At 45.4% G+C, this 18,821-nt stretch overlaps 1 protein-coding gene across 3 annotated transcripts in view; it reads left to right on the forward strand.

Moving 5' to 3' along the window:
* The window catches only part of ITGB2 (integrin subunit beta 2), a 49,852-nt gene that overhangs the window by 9,652 nt on the left and 21,379 nt on the right, over positions 1–18,821 (forward strand). The window contains exons 1-4 of one of the 3 annotated variants that reach the window (XM_090045063.1): positions 8,182–8,291; positions 13,413–13,476; positions 15,931–16,019; positions 17,941–18,121. In XM_090045063.1, the coding sequence (XP_089901189.1) occupies positions 8,229–8,291; positions 13,413–13,476; positions 15,931–16,019; positions 17,941–18,121 (397 nt within the window). In that variant the 5' untranslated portion in view covers positions 8,182–8,228. Of the gene's footprint in view, positions 1–8,181; positions 8,292–8,704; positions 8,858–13,412; positions 13,477–15,930; positions 16,020–17,940; positions 18,122–18,821 lie in introns of those variants that run through there. The other 2 variants (XM_090045065.1, XM_090045064.1) reach the window with 2 other exon arrangements.

Below are 18,821 nucleotides of genomic sequence, written 5' to 3' on the forward strand. Positions count from 1 at the left end.
CATCCTAAATTCACAAAGGTGCTGATCCTCAGACACTGAAAAATGGAAGACATCTTTTCTCTTTTCGGACAGACATGCTATTCAATGTCTGCTGGTTTTAAATTCAAAGTACCTAAAGGGAAAGGTGAATTTCATAAAAAGAAGAAGCAAGTTGCATGGTTAAGGGGCTGGAACCACACAGGCTTGGCAGTTTAACTTTGCCTATATATGGAAGGGTCATGGCCTCTGCAAACTTCTATCTAGATAAGGGCTGAAGTGGTCTTCCTAATGCATACAACCACTTTACCCTCCTTCCCAGAGACGCACCAACATGGAACACAGTAGGAAGAAAGAGGTGAGGTCTTTAACCTATTGTGAAATCATACTGGATTTTTTTTCTTTTTGCAACTATTACGCATTTCTGCAGAATCACTGAACCCTCAGTTTTGCAATCCTGGCTTCATGACTATATACTTACCCTTTCAGGACACCATCAATTTCAATGCTCCTCTCTCTCCCTTCCTTTTGTTTTAATCAAAAAAATAGTGTGGTTCAGCCTGGTACCCCTGAACCAGGTTCCCTCATGTCAGAAGTCACATGCCTCTCTTTTGCAACCACACACAGTCATGTAACAGCTGTATTTATTGGAAAACCAAATATTAAGGGAGCCTGTAAAGTCTGCTTCATACCATTTTTGAAATGCCACTTTTAGCAGCCAGAAACAAAGACAAGAATCAGCTCCATGTAGGCAGATAGCTCTTGGCAGGCCAACAGCAAGTGGCCTGTAAGAACTTGAGATCTAATTGAGAGCATTAAAGCATCCAGGACTTCCATCTGAGCATCATACACAGTAATGGAGATAGGGGACTAGATAGTGGACTCTAGCCTTCATGTCTATCAGTAGCTTTTCCTTAACAAGGATTTTTTTTCCTTTTGTTGTGATTTCTCCTCTTTTGTTGTAGAAGTACAAGTCCTACAGCCATATGCAGGCTCAGTGTCATCTCCAGCTACTTCACTGTGGTTGAACATGCTTGATGGATAACATCTTAGCTCACTCTCTTAAGATACAAGGCTCAGTCAGAAAGTAATGCCTCTTTTTTCTTTTCCTTCAGGCAAGTATTATTGAAAAAACTAGTGACTTGCCCATTAAGAATGATGGGGGGATGGAGGGTGGGGGGAAGCTTGCTAACCCTAACCCTAACTCTAACCCTAACCCCCCCCCCATGCTGCTGCTGCTGCCTCCCAGGATGGGGGGGACGGGGGCTTGCCCCTCCACATACCTTCTGCCCCCCTCCGCCAGCACCCCGCAATGCTGTTGCCTACAAGCAGCAGGGCCCGGGGGCGGGGGGGTGGGGTCGAGGCCAGTGGTGCTCCATCCCCTCTGCCCCTGCTGTCATGGCGGCACTCTGCCATGCCACCATCTCCTGTCTGTAACGCTCTTGGAGCATTCTGATTGGTTGTTTCAGTAACCAACAAGAGTGCTCAAAGAGCATTATGGACAGACAGACAGACGGACTAAGCCCTGTATTGTATTAGAATATTAAACTTAAACTTAAAGTCTGTATATCATCACTGAATACACAGCTGCTTTTTAACATAGTCTTCCTTTCTATCAGTTGCTTTTTCCACTGGTGAACAAGGGCATCAGTCCTGACACTGTAAAAGTCCTCGTTTTTGTTGTGCAGCCACTATTGTGTAGTCTCTCTCACTTTGCTGTCATCCCAGAAAGTGTTGTTCCCTTAGTCTGCCCTTCATCTTCTGGGCTCTACAGAGGACAGGGCAGCACAGTCCATTTAAATGATAAGATTTCCTCTGTGCTTGTGCCTGGGTGAATGTTGTTGTGCAGAAGCAGCACCTCAGACATGTCTCTGTTACAACAGGCCCTTTGCATGCAATGTTTCAGTTTCTTCAGGATTTTGACATAGGCCTCAGAGTTTACTGTGACCCGTTCAGCAAGAGATCAAGAAAAACACCCTCTATGTCTATGGCTTGCTTAGGAGACAAAGATTAGGAGGCGTTACCTTCTGGCTGACCCTTATATCAGCAACAAGAGGACTGCTGGCAATAGCATAGTTCCCTTATTAGATAGTGAAGATAAATCTCTCAATGTCATGGCATTTAATAAATTTTTTGTTCTGTTTTTGAAAGAAGCTAAATGGTGTATCCACAGCTTACAGTGAAAATGAACTATTTCCTATTTCTGCAGGAACTAGAGATGTTCACTGGCAACTGCTAAGGTTAAAACGTCTTAAGTCAGTGGGACTGAATAATTTGTACCCAATAGTTTTAAAAGTATTTGGTAATAACTTCTCTGAGGTTTTGGTGCTTAGAATACTAGGGAAATTCCAAAGGAGTGGATAAAAACCTAACATATCCACCTTTCAAAAGGCCCAGTTAAATCCCCTGCAAAACTATAAGCCCATTGGTCTGATATCCATCCTAGAGAAAACCAAAGAAAGGCTGATGTGGGGTGCAATCAGTAGTGGATTAAAGAAAGTCAGCATAAGTTATAACACTCATATGCTCTTACGGTAAATAAGCCTTGTCAAATGCATGTTACAATGTGCTTTCATGAGAGTGCTGATTTTTATGATAGAAATGACTGCTTATATGATATGTCTAGAATTCTGTAAGGCATTTGACTTAGTATCATGTGAAATTGTGGATAATAAATAAGCACTATACAAAATTAATGTGGCACATAAGGGAACTGAAACTTTCTAGCTGATAATCCTAAAAAAAGGTCATTATAAATGAGAAATCATTTCTGAGGTAGTTGTTGCTGGTGGAGTTTTACAGAGAACTCTTGGCCTGATGCCGTTCAGTAATAGAATGATCTATAATAGGGGCTTGCAATTTTTTCAAGCCGGGTGCTAAAACAACCCACCTCTGCTCCAATGCAGGCTGAATCTGGTCTCTGGGCCATATGTTGCTGTCCCCTGATCTATACGAAAATATAAAGCATCTGCTGGTAAATTTTGCAGACAGCATGACAGTTGTTGGTCTGGCAAATAAAGACAAGGACAAAGGAGCACTAAATAATAATTTCATTTCAACTTACTTGAACAACATGCATTTCAGTATAGCTAAAGGCAAGCTCACACATCCAGGAGCCAAGGATGGACAACATTATATTTTGGAATTTAGTGAACTGACTCAGAGGAGGACCTGAACTGAGGGTAGATAATCAACTGAACATGAGCTCAGAAGGGTACCACTAATGTTCCTTTATTTTCCTTCTTCCTTTTTCTTTTTTGATTTCCCCTTTCTTTACTTCTACATGCATACTTCCCTACAGGTGTCAGCCTATAAGGCCAGAGCTATAGTTTGGCTATGCCAGCATTGGAGAAGGACCGCTGTGTTAGAAAATAGATTAACAAACATTGCAATTAAATTAATATAGGGGGCAAGGAATTCAGGAGTGTCAAATTCATCTGGCCCTGTGACCAGATTAGGGGGGTGGAGCCAGACTGGGCTGCACCCATAGACTGGTCCCACATGGTGGATCTAGCCTGAAGATGAGGTCCAGCGTGGGTGCCACATGCAGTATGATCCGTGGATTGGCTGTATATACTGCTTGCAGGGTGTATACCAGCTCCAGCCCCATGCACCATATGTAGCTGTAACAGGGCACCAGCCCTGGGCTCTGTTATAGTCCAGAGCACTTCTCTGGGCCCAGAGACAAAGGAGACTTACCAGGGAGCACTGGACTGATTAAATGGCAGAGGGACGTGCTGATGGTGCCCAGGGCAAACTTGGTAGCTTAAGTATCCCGTGCAGGATGAAGCAGACACGTGAGTCCCAGAGCTGGCTCCTGTTGGCTGAGGAAGGCAAGGCTAGAAGATAAAGTTTGACTAGCTGAAAGGATATTTCCTCGGAGAGGGGAGGCACAAAAAAGCGAAAGTTTGCGCATGCTGCATGGAGGCGCGAACCTACTAAAAGCAATAGAACCAATAAGCCAGAGCCAGAGCCAGAGGCAGGAAAGGAGAGAGTGAGTGCTTCTACAGGTCAGGTGGTGTAGAGATCTGCATCAGGGCAAGGGAGCAACTGAAACCAGTGAAGCAAATTGGACTTAATCAATTTGGTGAAATGTGGAAGAATTAATTAGGGTGAAGGCTGAGGAGCTGGTTCATTGTCTGGCTGGCTCAGGTATGAAATATATAGGAATGGATTAATTAGTGGATGTAGTAACTCATCAATGACTGAGTTTAAGTAATGGAAGAGGATGCATTGACAAGGTATAGGGAAATTTGCTAATTGGAAAAATATGAATAATGATATTGTGTCTGATAGTGGATGGACTGTAAATATTAGTTAATGTACAGTGCTTCCCAACTAATAGATGCTACATCAGACAGTAAAGGGTTTGTTAATTGGAATTAAATAATGTATAATGTTTAATGACTGATAGATCAAGAATATGGCTAGAGTTGAGTATGGATTAACTCATTAACTGATGAGTGAGGGAAAACAATTCAATTGAAACTTTTAAAGGAAAATAAGGGCAGATTAGGGAAGGATCCAGTGATGGCCAACTCCCTGGGTAATGAAGTAAAAACTTACTGGGTGTTGTGAACCCATAAAGAATGGGCCAATAGTGGTTGCTTCTTGTGAACCAGAGACTAGAATAACTGGCTAACAACCTGTTACAATCACACTCATTGTAAGGGCAACCCCAAAGCAGAACACGGGTCAGTGCCTGAATAGGCGTGGTAAGGGCAGGGTGTACAGGCAGGGGAGCTCTGTGAAGAAAATCTACACTTCTGTCCTAACCACTAAGGATACAAGAAGATCTCACCTCCCTTTTTTCTCTTCTTTACGCTTTTTTCAAATTTCAAGGCATGGTGGCCAAGCATTAAGGGAGGCAACCCAAAGTGAATGGGAATAGGGACTGTCCCAGTCACAAGCAACTTTGGGTCTGTGAACCCAAATTGGACTGGCCCCAGATCTAGCACACAAGATTGAGTTGGTATGGGTACCATGTACAGCACACACCCTAGACTGGTCCCACATGTTGCTTGTGATACCTCTGGCTCCAGCTTGGCAGAGCATGCAGCTCATGGAGCTTCTCTGAGGTGCATGCTGCCTGTGGTGTCATGCCAGATAAGCCCTGTGTACTGGATTTAGCACAGAAAGCCTGCCTGTGGGCCCAATTTGGACTGGCCTTGGATCCAGCATGCAGGGCTGGTCCAGTATGGGTGTCACTTGTAATACACACCCCAGACTGACCCCATGTCACGTACAGCCCATGCCAGGTGAACTCTATATGCTGTATGCAGTGTGCAGGGCTGGGACCAGTATATGCTGCATGTAGCAGGCAGCACGGTGGGCCAGAAGATACAGATCTGCAGGTTGGCTATAACCCATGGCCATAGCTTCAACACGCCTGAACTAACACAATGTTAAACACCATTTTGATGTCAGTATGGACAACGGCAGTCAAATTAGAAGCTGCAAAAAATAACCCAGGGTCCCAGTTTACAAGGTTTTACAATACAATTTGCACCTGCTCTAAATATCAACTAAGCCTAATTAACTTTAGGTTAGCATCATTTTTTAGCCACAATACATTTTTTCAGATATGGCCCATGACATTCATATTTTTTTATAAACTGTCATTTTAATTTAAATGCTGATGAACACAAATTTAGCCATCAGTGGGTGCATCTATATGTGAGCTTAAATGCAGTAGCTTATTTTATGGTGCACTAGTATGCAACAACAAAAACTGTGCTAATACACTAATGTGAAGTACAATTAGGCTACTGAGCATTACGTGTCACTAAAAAAAGCATGCACTTTTGCTACTGCACATTATGGCAGCCTAATGCGCATTTAGTTAGTACCTCACAGTAGAGGTACAAAATTTAATATGCAGTATTAAAAGCTCATTAATGAACGTGTTGATGCATCCAGTATAGACTAGGACAAGTCTATAGACTTGAAATTCATAGATTTTAACGCCTGAACAGTTCAATACCACCATTAAGGATAATGATAAAGGTAAAAATGTCTTTTAAAAACAAATGACTAACATTTAAAAATGCTCAGGTATCTGGAAAGCAGTCACTTTAATAGAAGTTAGCTGGAGGAGGTAGCACAGCTTAACTGGATCTGTTCACTCCTTCACTTAAAATGGACTTTAATACACCTTAAGTGTATGAGTAGTTTTCCTCATATTTGAAAGGAAAAACATAAACCAGTGAGCCAGCTCACCAACTACCAAGTCAAAGACCACTCCCAGTTGCATCAGGATTTGTCTCTCCTCTGCAGCTTTGAGGTTTATTTATTCAAAAGAAAACAGCAGACACAAGTTCTGCATAGAAACCTGGTCCTCCCCCAACCCTGGCGTCTCACAGAGAAGCTGCTCTATTCTTACCAAGTTTCAGTCTCCAGGCCAAGGTTTCCTCAACCCATAGGTTTCAACCCAGAAGTAGGTTGCAAGAATATATGAAAGGATTATGAACAATTACAAGAAAACATGGAAAATCACAGGTTTTCTCCTCTAAAGGAGAAGAACATGGGAAACTTTGGGGTTCCCCCTCCAGGCTGGCAGGAGGTTAGTTACTTAAATTATTTATTGGGTCAAAACTGACCATCAAAGGGTGCTTGTACATGTAATGGGGGTTTAATCCCCAAGGTTTTATTTTATGTGCCCTAAATTGAAACGATAGGTTTTTAATTGAAACATGTCATTTCAATTTTTTGTCATGTTACAGCAAGGGGCCTGATTCTGGGTTTTTTTGTTTTTGTTTTTTTTGTTTGGAGCCAGAGCCTGCTTGGAGCTGGAGGGTGAACTACTGGTGGGCTTAGCAGCCTTGCTGAATGGGGCCCCAGTCCTTCCCTTTACAGTGGCAGTGCCTCTCAGGGCTGCCTGGGTGGAGGCAACACCCAGCCTGATCCAGCTGTTCCCTGATCTCACCCTCTGGAAACCTGCTGGGCGCTGCTCCCTGGGTGGGCTCAGAAAACAGCTGGATCAGGCTGGCAATTAAAGACAAGTGGATAGTACTTGGCAATTCAAAACAAGTGGATAGCAGACATTTTAAATTCCTCCTGTAACTTTTGTCAGAGACATGGTGACTGTTATGCATGAGAGGGGCCCTTTAAATTAAACAATTGTATCAGCAGCATGCTTCTCCACTGGCAGGCTGACAGCACTTACTTCTCAGTGCTCCTAGCATGAAGGCTGAAGCCTCTCTCAAGGCCAAAACAGACATCTAACACCTAAAAAAGTTGAGGTAGCACAAACGCTGAGCAAATAGGTGTCCTTACCCTTTATTGTGCCACATGACAGGAAAATCAGTGGCACAACCGAAGGTAGAAATAGATTTTCCCGCTTTATTACAATGACCATCTATTACCTTGCAGCACTTGCCCCACTGCCCCAGATCCCCATGGGGCAGTCTGGGCAAGAGGAATCCCTGCTTTCCGTGGTGCCCCAAACCCACACCATGGGTCTGGGGCAGCAGGGAAAAGTGTTTCACCAATCCCACCCGGCCATTCATGGGGCTGGCCGAGTAGGGAAGCACTTTTCCCCCCTTGTGGGGAGGAGAACAGGGAGATCATGTCCTGCACTTGATGGTGAGGGACAAGGGGTGACAAGGGGAGACATGCAAGTCACCCAGTGTTTTCGGCACATTGCAGCACAGCTGAATCACTCCATCTAGCAACTTCTGTTTCTAGCCTCAATAGTGATTTTTTTAACTAAGCTTCCTGAGTTCTTTACCCCTGTTCTCGACTACTTCCTTTCTCCCCCTTTTACATTCTGAAAATAATAGAGAGAGAGAAAGAAGTAATGGAGAAAGAAGGAAAAGAGAAGATACCCCCACACCCCCCAAAAAAGTTAGGTGGTGAAAATCACCATATTCCATTTCCAAAAAATCTGAACAAAACACCACTTGGTTAGAACGATATAAAAGAGCCCATTTAGCATTTAAGTGTTTATTTGAAACAATAGTTTTTAAGTCACCCCAATCTGCCTTCCCCCTCAAGAAATAAAAAAAATATCATCAAACTTTCAGTTAAAATATTTCAACAATCTCACTCTACCCCTCCCTACTGCCAGCAAATTGTCTTCTTCCTGATGTAACTGGACCTAACATTCAGCCCAACTTGCCCAACCTACAGGAACACCACCCAGTTACTTCCCCTCTGCTGCCCCACTCTACAAGCTCTCCTTATAGCTGTGAGTAAACTGCCCATGAGACTGTGAATAGCTTCAGCTGAATGAATTTACACAGGAAAAGGGGATGATTAGGAGACAGAGCTCTTCAAGACTCCTCAGGGGTCCTCCTGAGAGATCTACAACATCTGTAAGTGGTAGTGGATTTATTTCATCATAACATGCCCTGGAAACCTATTCCCTTTGGCACCAGAGCTTCCTTCTGCTGAAAGCCATGTAAATTAACTTCAGCATCCTGCCTGGAGCTGGGATCATGGGTGTGTTGTTGGTCAGCTAAATCAGCTTGGGACTGGAGCCATGTTTCTCCTTCTTACAAGGAAGTGCTGATAGATGTTGAATCCAGCAAATGAATTTGAAGTTTGGTATCGTACTTTGTGGTTAGGCTTGATGCAGTTTACTGAAGTCTAATTTCTAAACTCAGTGTAAATTCATAGCCGGAAGTTTCAGTTTCTGGGCAGTGCAAAGCAATGTGAGTTAAAAACACTTCTGCAAAGTGAAAGACTTCCTTCAGCGCTTCAAAGATAGAGAGCCACATCAACCCCACCTCTGCAAACGGAAGGACAGGGTAATCTCCTCGTATTGGCGCGTTCAGCAAGTGCAGGAACCTGTGGCTGATGGAACAACATCTCCTTGGTACTGAGCGCAGTCCCATGGTGGCATAAGGGCAAGAGTAACGGGCTCAGGTCAGGCTTTTTGGTATGGATTCACTTTTCTATTTTTGAAGACAGGGCCTGGGTTGCACTGAGGGACAGAACCAAGAGGAGATGGAGAGTGTGCGTGGGGTCGGTGCTGGTCTCTGGTTCCCCACCTAGTGACAGGGCTATCCTGAAGCTGGAGTGCAGCATGGTCTCATCTCTGGTGTACTGTTATACCCATCAATGGGGCCATCTCAGGACTGGAGTGTGGTGTGGCAACACTTTCAGAAGGGCTCTAATATGCACTCAGGGTACTCAAATGTGAGCTTTGTCAGGCTCACAGCTACACCCAGAGGCACAGGGTAATAAGTTTGATCAACGTGCCCTTTTTGACTGCTTGGCTGTAAATGCATCCTGAATAAAGAGGGTACCGGGGCAGGGTTGTCCCTTCCTCCCTACGGACAGACTTACCACAGTGGCTGATGTTGGGTAGGCTGTACTCAGAAAGGAGCAGAGCACCCAGAATAGGGTAAGGGGTGGGTGAGGGAATGGAGGAGATAATGGGGAGGAGTAGGGCCAGGCAGGAAGTAGTGAGATGCTGACACTGGCTGGAGCCTGCACTGCAGAACTCCTGTTGCCAGTCAGGAAAAGGAGGCTTCAGCAAAATAGAGGAAAATGCCCTGATCTGGGCCTGAGTCTAAGAGGATCTCTCTTGACCCAGTGAGACCCAGGTCTCCTCCTGGAAATGTTGCTCAGCCTCAGATCACCCTGCCCCTGAGTGATGTGCTTTTGGAGTCAAGCTCCTCCCTGCTCTCTCTCTTTCTCTCTCTCTGTATGCCCCCTCCCTTGCCTTTTGTATTCTGATGTATATCTCCTTCTTATACTCCGCTTTCTGCTCGACCTTTTGCAGCTTCTGATGAAATAAACTTGGGTTCTTGAAAGCTTGTTCTCTGTCTCTATAAAGATCTTATTTAGTTAGTCTGTAAAGTGCATATCTACCCTGCTGTCTGACTGACTTCAGACTAATATGAGCCGTCTGTCTAGGCTCTCTCTGAACATCTCTGAGTCCCCGTCACCTCCAGTATCCTGGCCAATTGATCCTTCCTGTCCCTTTGCCTCTGAACACCTAATGGCTCCCTAAAAGCTCTAGCTGTCAGCTCACACCACGCAGACTTCCCTAGGGCTGTTCAGTGTCAGCGGCACATCATTAAGAACTCTGTGCCACAAGGAAGTTCCCCTCTGTGTTGCGCGCTGTCTGAAAACCATGGCCCACAACAGGGCCAATGCAGCCTAGCCCTGACTATTATGCATGAAAAGGGTCCTTTAAATTAAATAGTTGTATCAGAGGCACATTTCTCCACTGGCAGGCTGATAGCACTTACTTCTCAGTGCTCCTGGCATGAGGACTGAAGCCTTTCTCAAGGCCGAAACAGACATCTAACACCTAAAAAATTTGAGGTGGCACAAATGCTGAACAAATAGGTGTCCTTCCCCTTTGCTGTGCCACGTGACAGGAAAATCAGTTGTGCAACTGAAGGTAGCAATAGATTTTCCCGCTTTATTACAATGACCATTTGTTACCTTGTGGTGCTTGCCCCACTGCCCCAGATCCCCATGGGACAGTCTGGGCAGGAGGAATCCCTGCTTTCCATGGTGCCCCAAACCCACACCATGGGTCTGGGGCAGCAGGGAAAAGTGTTTCACCAATCAGTGGGGAAAGTGCAGTTTTCTCCTACCCAGCCATTCATGGGGCTGGCTGAGTAGGGAAGCACTTTTCCTCACTGCAAGGAGGAGAACAGGGAGATCATATCACCTCCATCAAGTGGAGGACAAGGGGTGAAGTGCATGTCACCCAGTGTTTTCGGCACATCGCAGCACAGCTGAATCACTTCATCTAGCAATTTCAGTTTCTAGCCCTCAAATAAATGATTTAGAACTTAACTTGACTATGTAGAACTTAAAATTGCATTTTTATTTATTTAAATTGGATTAAAAATGCATTTTTCCTCATTTAAGAGAAACATATTGCAGTTAAATTTGAAAGCCCAATAACTTGTGTTAAGGTCTAAGCATAGGGCAATTAGCTAACTTCAACAATAATATTTAAGTTGTATGTGTGCTGCTGCTACCCTAAAGAAAGTAAAGCAACTGCGTTAGTAAAAGTCACAAGCAACACCCTTGACAACAGAGTTCACTGAAGTGCTAAACTATGTTTCAGCTGGTTGTGCAGGTGCGGTGAGAGTGGTTTCTTCATTTCAGTTAGTTCAGCTCAGTGACTGAACCCCTTCAAAGTTAAGCACAAAGCAGAAAACCCATAACTGCTTTTTTCCCCCTTCCTCCAAACTATGGGTAGAAATAGACGTTGCCTGATGTTGCATTTGTGTGGCCATACAAATTTTTTTTTATGGAGGCACAAATGGTGAGCAAGTAAACAAGCCTACCTTCTGTTGCACTGCCTTAGTGGCCAGGACAAAAGGTAGTTTTAAACTGGGTAACTTTATTGTGTCTGATGTCTGGTTGCTCTGTGTTGGGAGCATGAAGGCAGCCCAGAGCTGCCTACAGTCTCCAGCCACCCTAGGCAGGTGCTCTGGGGGCTGAAGAGCCCTGATCCTGCGCACCCCGGGAATTCCCATGCAGGATCAGGCCCCTTGAGCTCTCAGAGCACCTGCCCAGCTTTCCTCATTTGTAGAGACATGTCCTAGAATCTGAGGGCACCTCCCTAAATGCTGGGAAAGTCGGTGTTCCCTACTTGTGGAGACCCACCCGGGATCTTCAGAGGCATGTCTCTCTCTGTAAGCCTGCTCAGGTCCCAGTGTGGAGGCATGGGACCCAGGGAATCCCCAGCATCATATGCCTCCACGCCAGGACCTGTTCTGACCTGTGCCTGCATGGGTAGGTGTGGGACCTGGCACAGGTCACAGTGTGGAGTCACAGGGCCATGCAGGTCCCAGTTTGGGGGCACAGGACATCAGGGATTCCCCAGATCCCAGGTGACCTTGCACCTCTCTCCTGTCCTGTACTAGGACCAGTGCTGGCTCATATTTCCATGTGAGGCATGGGTTGGCACAGGACTTGGATCCCAGCCAGGAGGTACTGGGCAGCGAGGGATTCAGAGAATCTCCAGGCAAGGGAAATACATCACCAATTGTCTCACATTGGGGACAATAGGCAATGAATGTTTTGCCCAACAAAGCAGATCGGCTGTGGTGGGATACATCCCACCACAGCTTGATACTCTTTATTGCACAATGTCTGTTTTGACCCTGCAAATAAAAGTTGAGCATAAGATACTGAAATCTACTAGGTCAAAAATCTACAAAGACAAATTGACTGCAAACAAGTCACCACAGATGTGAATGCTTTCTTTGTTTAATATATCAGTTAGTTGTAAACATAAGCCACGTTTGAATAAATTTTCTTTTTTTTCCCCCTTTATGTATCCAGAATATTTAAGGTAGATGTATTAAAATACTGGGTTTTTGTGTATTTTGCTTGAATTTTAGTACACAAATCAAGTGTAAGAATGTAATGATCATACTGAAAAGTGGATCCTTCATCATTTTTTACAAATGTAATAACAAAGTACATTTTAAGAATCTGGACAGATATTTGTGAAAGTATGAATGATTAAATAAATGTGCATAGATAACTGCATACTCCAGTTTAACAAAAAGTTCATATTTGGTATAAAGCTTACATGTAGTTGCATATCAACATAGATTCATAGATGTTAGGGGGGCGGAAGGGACCTCAACAGATCATTGAGCCCAACCCCCTGCCCTGGGCAGGAAAGAGTGCTGGGGTCAGATGACCCCAGCCAGATGCCTATCCAACCTTCTCTTAAAGACCAGCAAGGTAGGGGAGAGCACCACCTCCCTTGGAAAGCCATTCCAAATTTTGGCCACCCGTACCGTGAAGAACAACTTTGCACAGTTGCCAGCTAATGAAACTCAACCATTCTTTAGCTATAATAATTGAAAAGTACAAATAAAATTGAAGAGGTAAATCTGTTTGCCTTTTTAAATCACACATAGAACTGTTAATTTAAATCATTTTGGGAATGACCAGTCACCCATCCCTTGGGGAATAAGAGTCAATTGGGAGGTGGCGTTGTCAGCTTGGCACAGTTCAGCTAGCCAATCAGCCAGGCAGAGTTGCCTATTACAGCTCCCAACAACACCAACTACCCCTTCCTCCCTGCAGGGAGTCTGCTTCCTGGCAGCCTCCACTGCAGTCTGTCTGGGTAGGTTTGATAGAATTTCCATAATAGGCCAGGAGCATAAATGTCATGTGCATGTGCCCATGATTATTCCTCTCACTGATACAATTCCTAATCTGCTGGATACTAAAGTTTCCCCTTAAATTTGCTGTGGGTCTAAGATCTATCTCCCTACATATTTTTTGTGTCTATGGATAGTCATGGTCTGGATAGAGGGTCCCAGCATGGGGCTTGGGGAGGGACATGTGGAATACGGGATGCACTTTCAGATATCAATGCAACTGTGGCCTGTTTCAGTTGCAGCTTTTTCGTAAATTGTTCCAAGGGGCCTTTTCTCTGCAGTTCCCGGATGATTACAGAGCACTGAAATGTAATTATGGCGTGTTTTGTCTTACAGGAAATGATTCGTGATTGCTTCCTTCTGCCAGCTCTGGCTGGGCTGCTGCTTTTGACAGCAACAGGTAAGCTAGGATTTTCCTCTAGTGCTGATGCCAAGAGGTGGTTTTCAGCTCAAGTGGTTTTACTTACCCAGTAAGGGAGATACCTTCTCTCAGCTTTGAATGACTTGGTATAGTTAAAGGGTGAAGGCCTGTCCCTTGCACTACAAATGCTTCCAACTGTAAGGATCTTGGCTACACAGTTTATGGTGATGGGAGATTGTTCTTAAGCTTTCCCTCAATCTTGCTCCTGCAGCCTTTTGGCTAGGGATAAGCAAGACTAGGAGACAATTGAACTCTAAGGCCTCCAGGCTGGGAACCTGCACGTAGGATGCCTTTCATAGATTTGGGAGTATCTGAAGCACTGGTGACGCATAGGGGGCACATGCCAGGGTGCATGGGGGCGGGGGACACTACCAGTGGTGTCTGTGGATTGTTACCAAACACCACGGGCCATCACCAATGCTGCTGGCAGCATGTGTGGGTGGTTGCCAACCACTGGTTGGCACTCACCAAACCCCCCTCACCACTGACACCACTGTGGCCACGTGTGGGTGGTCGCTGTGCCCCCAGCCTCTGGGGGCACGCATCATTCACAATCTGAAGTCCCAGGCTGAAGAGTCTGGGATGTAGGATACTTGCTGGTGGTTGTGTCACACAGACTTGAACAATTGAGCTCTGCTCAGTCTATAGAATTCGGACCTAATTTAGCTGATTTGGTCCATGACACAAAATTAAAAAAAAAATGCTGTTTGTTTGTGAGTGTAAAACATTATTAACAAAACAATGGCTGAGGGAAAGAACTCAATGAAAATGGAGGCCTCTTGGAAGCACTTTATTTACTTGGATGTTAGAGTCAGTTCTCCAGCTGGTTCTGCTCTTTGTCTGCTATGTGGATACAGCATTGCTGTAGGCTCCTGATCAGTCGGCCTCTTCTAGCATTGGGATGGCAAAGCCTGCCAGTGATACACAACCTGATTGACATAGGCATTTCAGTCCGCCTGACTTGAGGTATGTCACATGTGGCAACAGTGCCCAATGCAATAAATTACAGACCAATGTATGAATTGCTTTCATCAGGCTCCTTTCTTAGCCTCCTGCTGGGATTACTTTCAACATTACCAGGATCTGACTCAACAGCTGCTCAACAGCTGCCATGCATAACCAATGAACAATGTGGACTTAGTTGGGCTACATATTGGGTGTGTACAAAATAAAAGGTGTGGGGAAAATGCATCCAGAACCTTAATAAGAGGTTTCTGAGGAGATGGTAGAGGGTCTGCAGGCTTGAGGTGAGTTGCACCAGGGTCTCCCTCCGACAGAAAGGGCAGGTGTCATGAGTGTTGGATATAGGCAAGGGATGTGGATGGCAGGGGCAGCCTTGACCTCATGAAGTAAGCAGCAGAATACTGAATTAAATGGCTTTGATTTGAGTCACTCAGGTTATGCTTTGGTTAACTAGAGAGCAAATCTGCTAGTCTGCTACCACAACCCAGCCCACTTCCTATGACAGCTATACCACTACAGTGCTTACACTCCAGTACAAAGCATATTTGTTCACTGCCTTGCTGGAGCATGCTTATGGGAGACTTTGGTTCTGCATCCAGGGGGATGTGCCATTTCTGTCCTCAGATTTAGATGAGCTGATGGGGATGTTAGCTGGGCGGGTAGGCAGGAACTGGTGAGTAGCATTGATCTTACAAAGACAGAAACTGCAAGAACTCAAATTAAGGTGACCTGAATTTCAAAATGAAAAGCCTGGCACTTTTTTTTTATGTGCTTTTGGGTCCTAGTCATATGAAAGAGCACTAAAGCCCATTTTGGGCTAGCAACAGCACTTCCTCCTCACCCTGTAGCTGGGCACTGATTTAACTGAATGGCTTTTAAAACCGATTCATTGAACCAGGTATACTTTGTTAGTGGACGTTATTTCACTTGGGTGTACATGGTTGAATACATTATTGACTAGATTAAATTAAATAGTAATAAGCCACCCTTAAACCAAGTAATGAGTGCTCCCACATATAGACTGGCAGGGACTGGCTATGTGTTGAATGTGAAGAGTCATCGGTGTGAGGGATCTGTGTTTCTTTACTTGGGGTACATCACTTGGGTTTTCCTCTCTCAGTTCATGCAACCAGTCCCAAAGCAAGCCCTATCAGGACTATTTCCCTCTACTGCAGTCTGTGTTTGACCTGTGCAGGATGACTTATTTCAGCCAGGTGCGGAGGGAGGGTTTGTGTTGAGCTGCTGCACAGACAGGAAGTAAAGCTCCTTTCCAGCTCACCCCAGGTTATTAGAAGTTCTGCAACAGAGCATGCTTTCTGGTTAAATAACTGAACTAGGAAAACCAGCATAACCGACTGGTGGCTCCCTGCTGTGGTGAGTGATGCTAACCTAACTGAAGCCTAGGTATCTCTCTCACCAGCTTTCCAAGCACCCTTCTCACTGCATTTTTCCCTCCATTCTCTATTTCAGCTCTTTCCCTGGAATGCCTCAAAACCAAAGTGAACAGCTGCGAGGACTGCATCCAGTCCAGCCCTGATTGTGCCTGGTGCAAGAAGCCGGTAGGTCAGCCAGCCTTCCACTTACAATCACCTGTCAGGGTTTGCTAAGCCCCCACCCCTTAGCAGGAGCTTGGCCACACATTCTGGTCATTAGACGATTTTCTACTGTCGGGTGAAAAGACTGGACTGCTGGGAGGTCCCAGGAAGGATTCTTTCTGTCCTGGATGGACAGCAGACAGTCGGGCTGCAACAAGCTGTGCTGCAGGGAATAACGTCCCCATGTTCCTCTAGCTGGGGAGGTGAACATCTGCAGACTCAGGGAGGCAAGTACCTTCAGGTCTCCCCTGACCATGCCCCGCAAACTCTGTTGTTTCCTCTTGCTGCCTCTGTTATTGTTTGCTAACCAGTGTAAGGGTGACAGGCTGTCTTGCCTAATGTTTAGGCTACTGAGAGGAGGCAGGGGCTAAGTTAGGGCTCGGGAGCCAAATTATGAGAACCAGAGGGAAATCCAGAGGAAGGGTCCAAAACACAAGCCAGGGTCAGAGTCCAGAAGCTGGATGCCGAGTTGCAAGATCCAAGGGACAGTAAACAAGCCAGAGCCCAAGAACAGAGTTAAGCAGGTTCAGGAAACAGATCCAAGAGGAAATTCAAAGCCGGTGTCCAAGAACAGAGGCAAACCAGGCTCAGGAACTAGGACTACCACATCATGGAGGTTTACCAAAGGAAACTTTGGTTAGAACTGTTGGCTGGCCTGGATTTCTGCTGCCACTGCTGGGATTAAATAGTAGGAAGCCAGCTAGTTAATTAGCTGGGGTACAGCTTGTCAGTTAGAGACTGAAGGCAGATGTGGCTAGCTAGACCATTAGCCCAAGTTGGGCTACTGTTAGGGTTCCTGACAAAAGCCACAGAGGTATAACTGGCCAGTATGACACCCTGGGTGTTGGTGGTGCATAGTGCAGGAAAGGCTGGTGGAGGTTCCCTGCTGTTTGGGAGCAAAGTTACCTCCTTTTTTGCTGCTGCTATTTGTGTCAAGCCGCTATTTAAACACTGGTTTTCAGCAGCAAAAAAGGTGACATCTCCCCCACAGCAACCGTTGTTCTGCCCTTCCCCTGCTGAAACCAGAGCCACTACATGGAAGGTGTATGGGGGCGGGGGGGACTAGAAAATGAGGAGCATCCTGAGCTCCATTCTTGTAGCCCCCATCCCCCTAGAAAGCCCCCATGGTTTGTGTCCCACTCATTCAACTATCAGTGCTACTGTATTTTCCACAGCACTAGAAGCACCACATTCGGACCTGATCTGGTTTAGGAAGGGAGGTGTTTTTCTCAGCTGAGGTTCACTGAGGCTCCTTAGGCTGACACTTGAGCTGCTATAGGTGTTACATTGTGTCCAGGATGATGTTGAGTTAGGTATGTAGCCAGCTAGCTCTACTTGCATTGATGCAACTCAGCTGAAAAAATACCTACTTCTAAATAGAATAATTATCTTACACAGCTTGCAGCCAGGGGCTCTACTGCAAGAAGGGGTGATCTAGGTTCTCATTATGCTCCAGACATCAGGAAATAAAAGTTTCATGCATAATGCAAGCAGAGGTGTTCCCAGAAACCAGCTGACGAGTGTGGCCTCTGAAAAAAGTATCTGAATGAGTACAAAATCCAGTGGGTTTCTTTAGTAAAGATATGCAGCTGAAGAGTTCACTGGGGCAGACAGGGAGCCTAAGGAGTGGGGAGCCACAGTCACTGATGTAGGTAATTTCTTGGCTCCTTGATAGATCTGTCCCTCCATATTGATGGTAAATCTAGCACATTAATGGCCAGAGCCTATATTTCTCTTCTGTTCCTGGAGCTAAGACTGGGATAAGCAGGTGACAGTGAGCTCACTAACTTTATTTTCTGTATTGGTAGCCCTCAGTTCTTAGCTCACTTAGAAGGGTTTGTTTAAACTTACCTGCCTTGTCCTATTTTGATTTGGCAAAATGCAGATTTTCAGCAAACCAGGAGAACCAGATTCTATTCGCTGTGACACCATCCTGGCGTTGAAGCTGAGGGGATGCGAAGAGATAGACATTGTGTTTCCAAACAGCAAAGCCTCTCTACAAAGAAATGGGCTAGATGAAAAATCACAGCTGGATCTTCAAACAGTGAATCTGCAACTAAGAAAAGGTATAGTTTGCTGTGAAACCCTGGACCTGGTATGTTTACAGTTAGAATCCCAGCCTGGGGAAGAAAGTCATGGCAAAATGTGTGAACAAACTGCTTCTGACAAAGAGTTTGCATGGGCAAAAATGCAGTTTGGGAAACCTGACTGCAGTGCAAGAAAGTGTGGTGAGAGCCATGGTTCAAGGGGCAATGGGCAAGGCTGCTGGAAAAGAAGCGAAATCAGAAATTTGAACAGCAATGCCCACATCAGCAGCTGTCCACTGGGCAAGGTGTCATAAACCAAGGTGTCATGTGTGGTTCTCAGAAGTTAGTGTGCAGAGGATTGGCCTCTGTGCATAGCCTAGCACACCTATCTAGCCAGCTGTTTCTGCAGAGCAGCCTGGCAAGGAACACGTGCTGCTCTCTAGGCCCTGCAGTCTGCTCTCAGTTAGGTTGCAGGGGAGCTTGTGGAGTCTTGAGGGACTTCAGTTCCCTCACACATAACAAATTGGCAAATTAAATTGACTTTACTGAAGCCAGAAGGTTGCTTATGGGGGTCAAACTAAGCTAACTGACTGGTGGCTGGTGCACCTGAAAAGACCAAGATCTTGGGCAGTTACACTGGACAGTAGGTGCTACTTTAGCTCCAGTGGGAAAGGCTGGTGTTGCGCTGACAAGGGACTTAGATTCAGAACACACTTTGAGAAGCCAGTGCCATGCTTCT

The sequence above is a fragment of the Crocodylus siamensis genome, chromosome 4 (genome assembly GCF_052110815.1).
Source record: "Crocodylus siamensis isolate JL-2025a chromosome 4, ASM5211081v1, whole genome shotgun sequence".
Lineage (NCBI taxonomy): Eukaryota > Metazoa > Chordata > Crocodylia > Crocodylidae > Crocodylus > Crocodylus siamensis.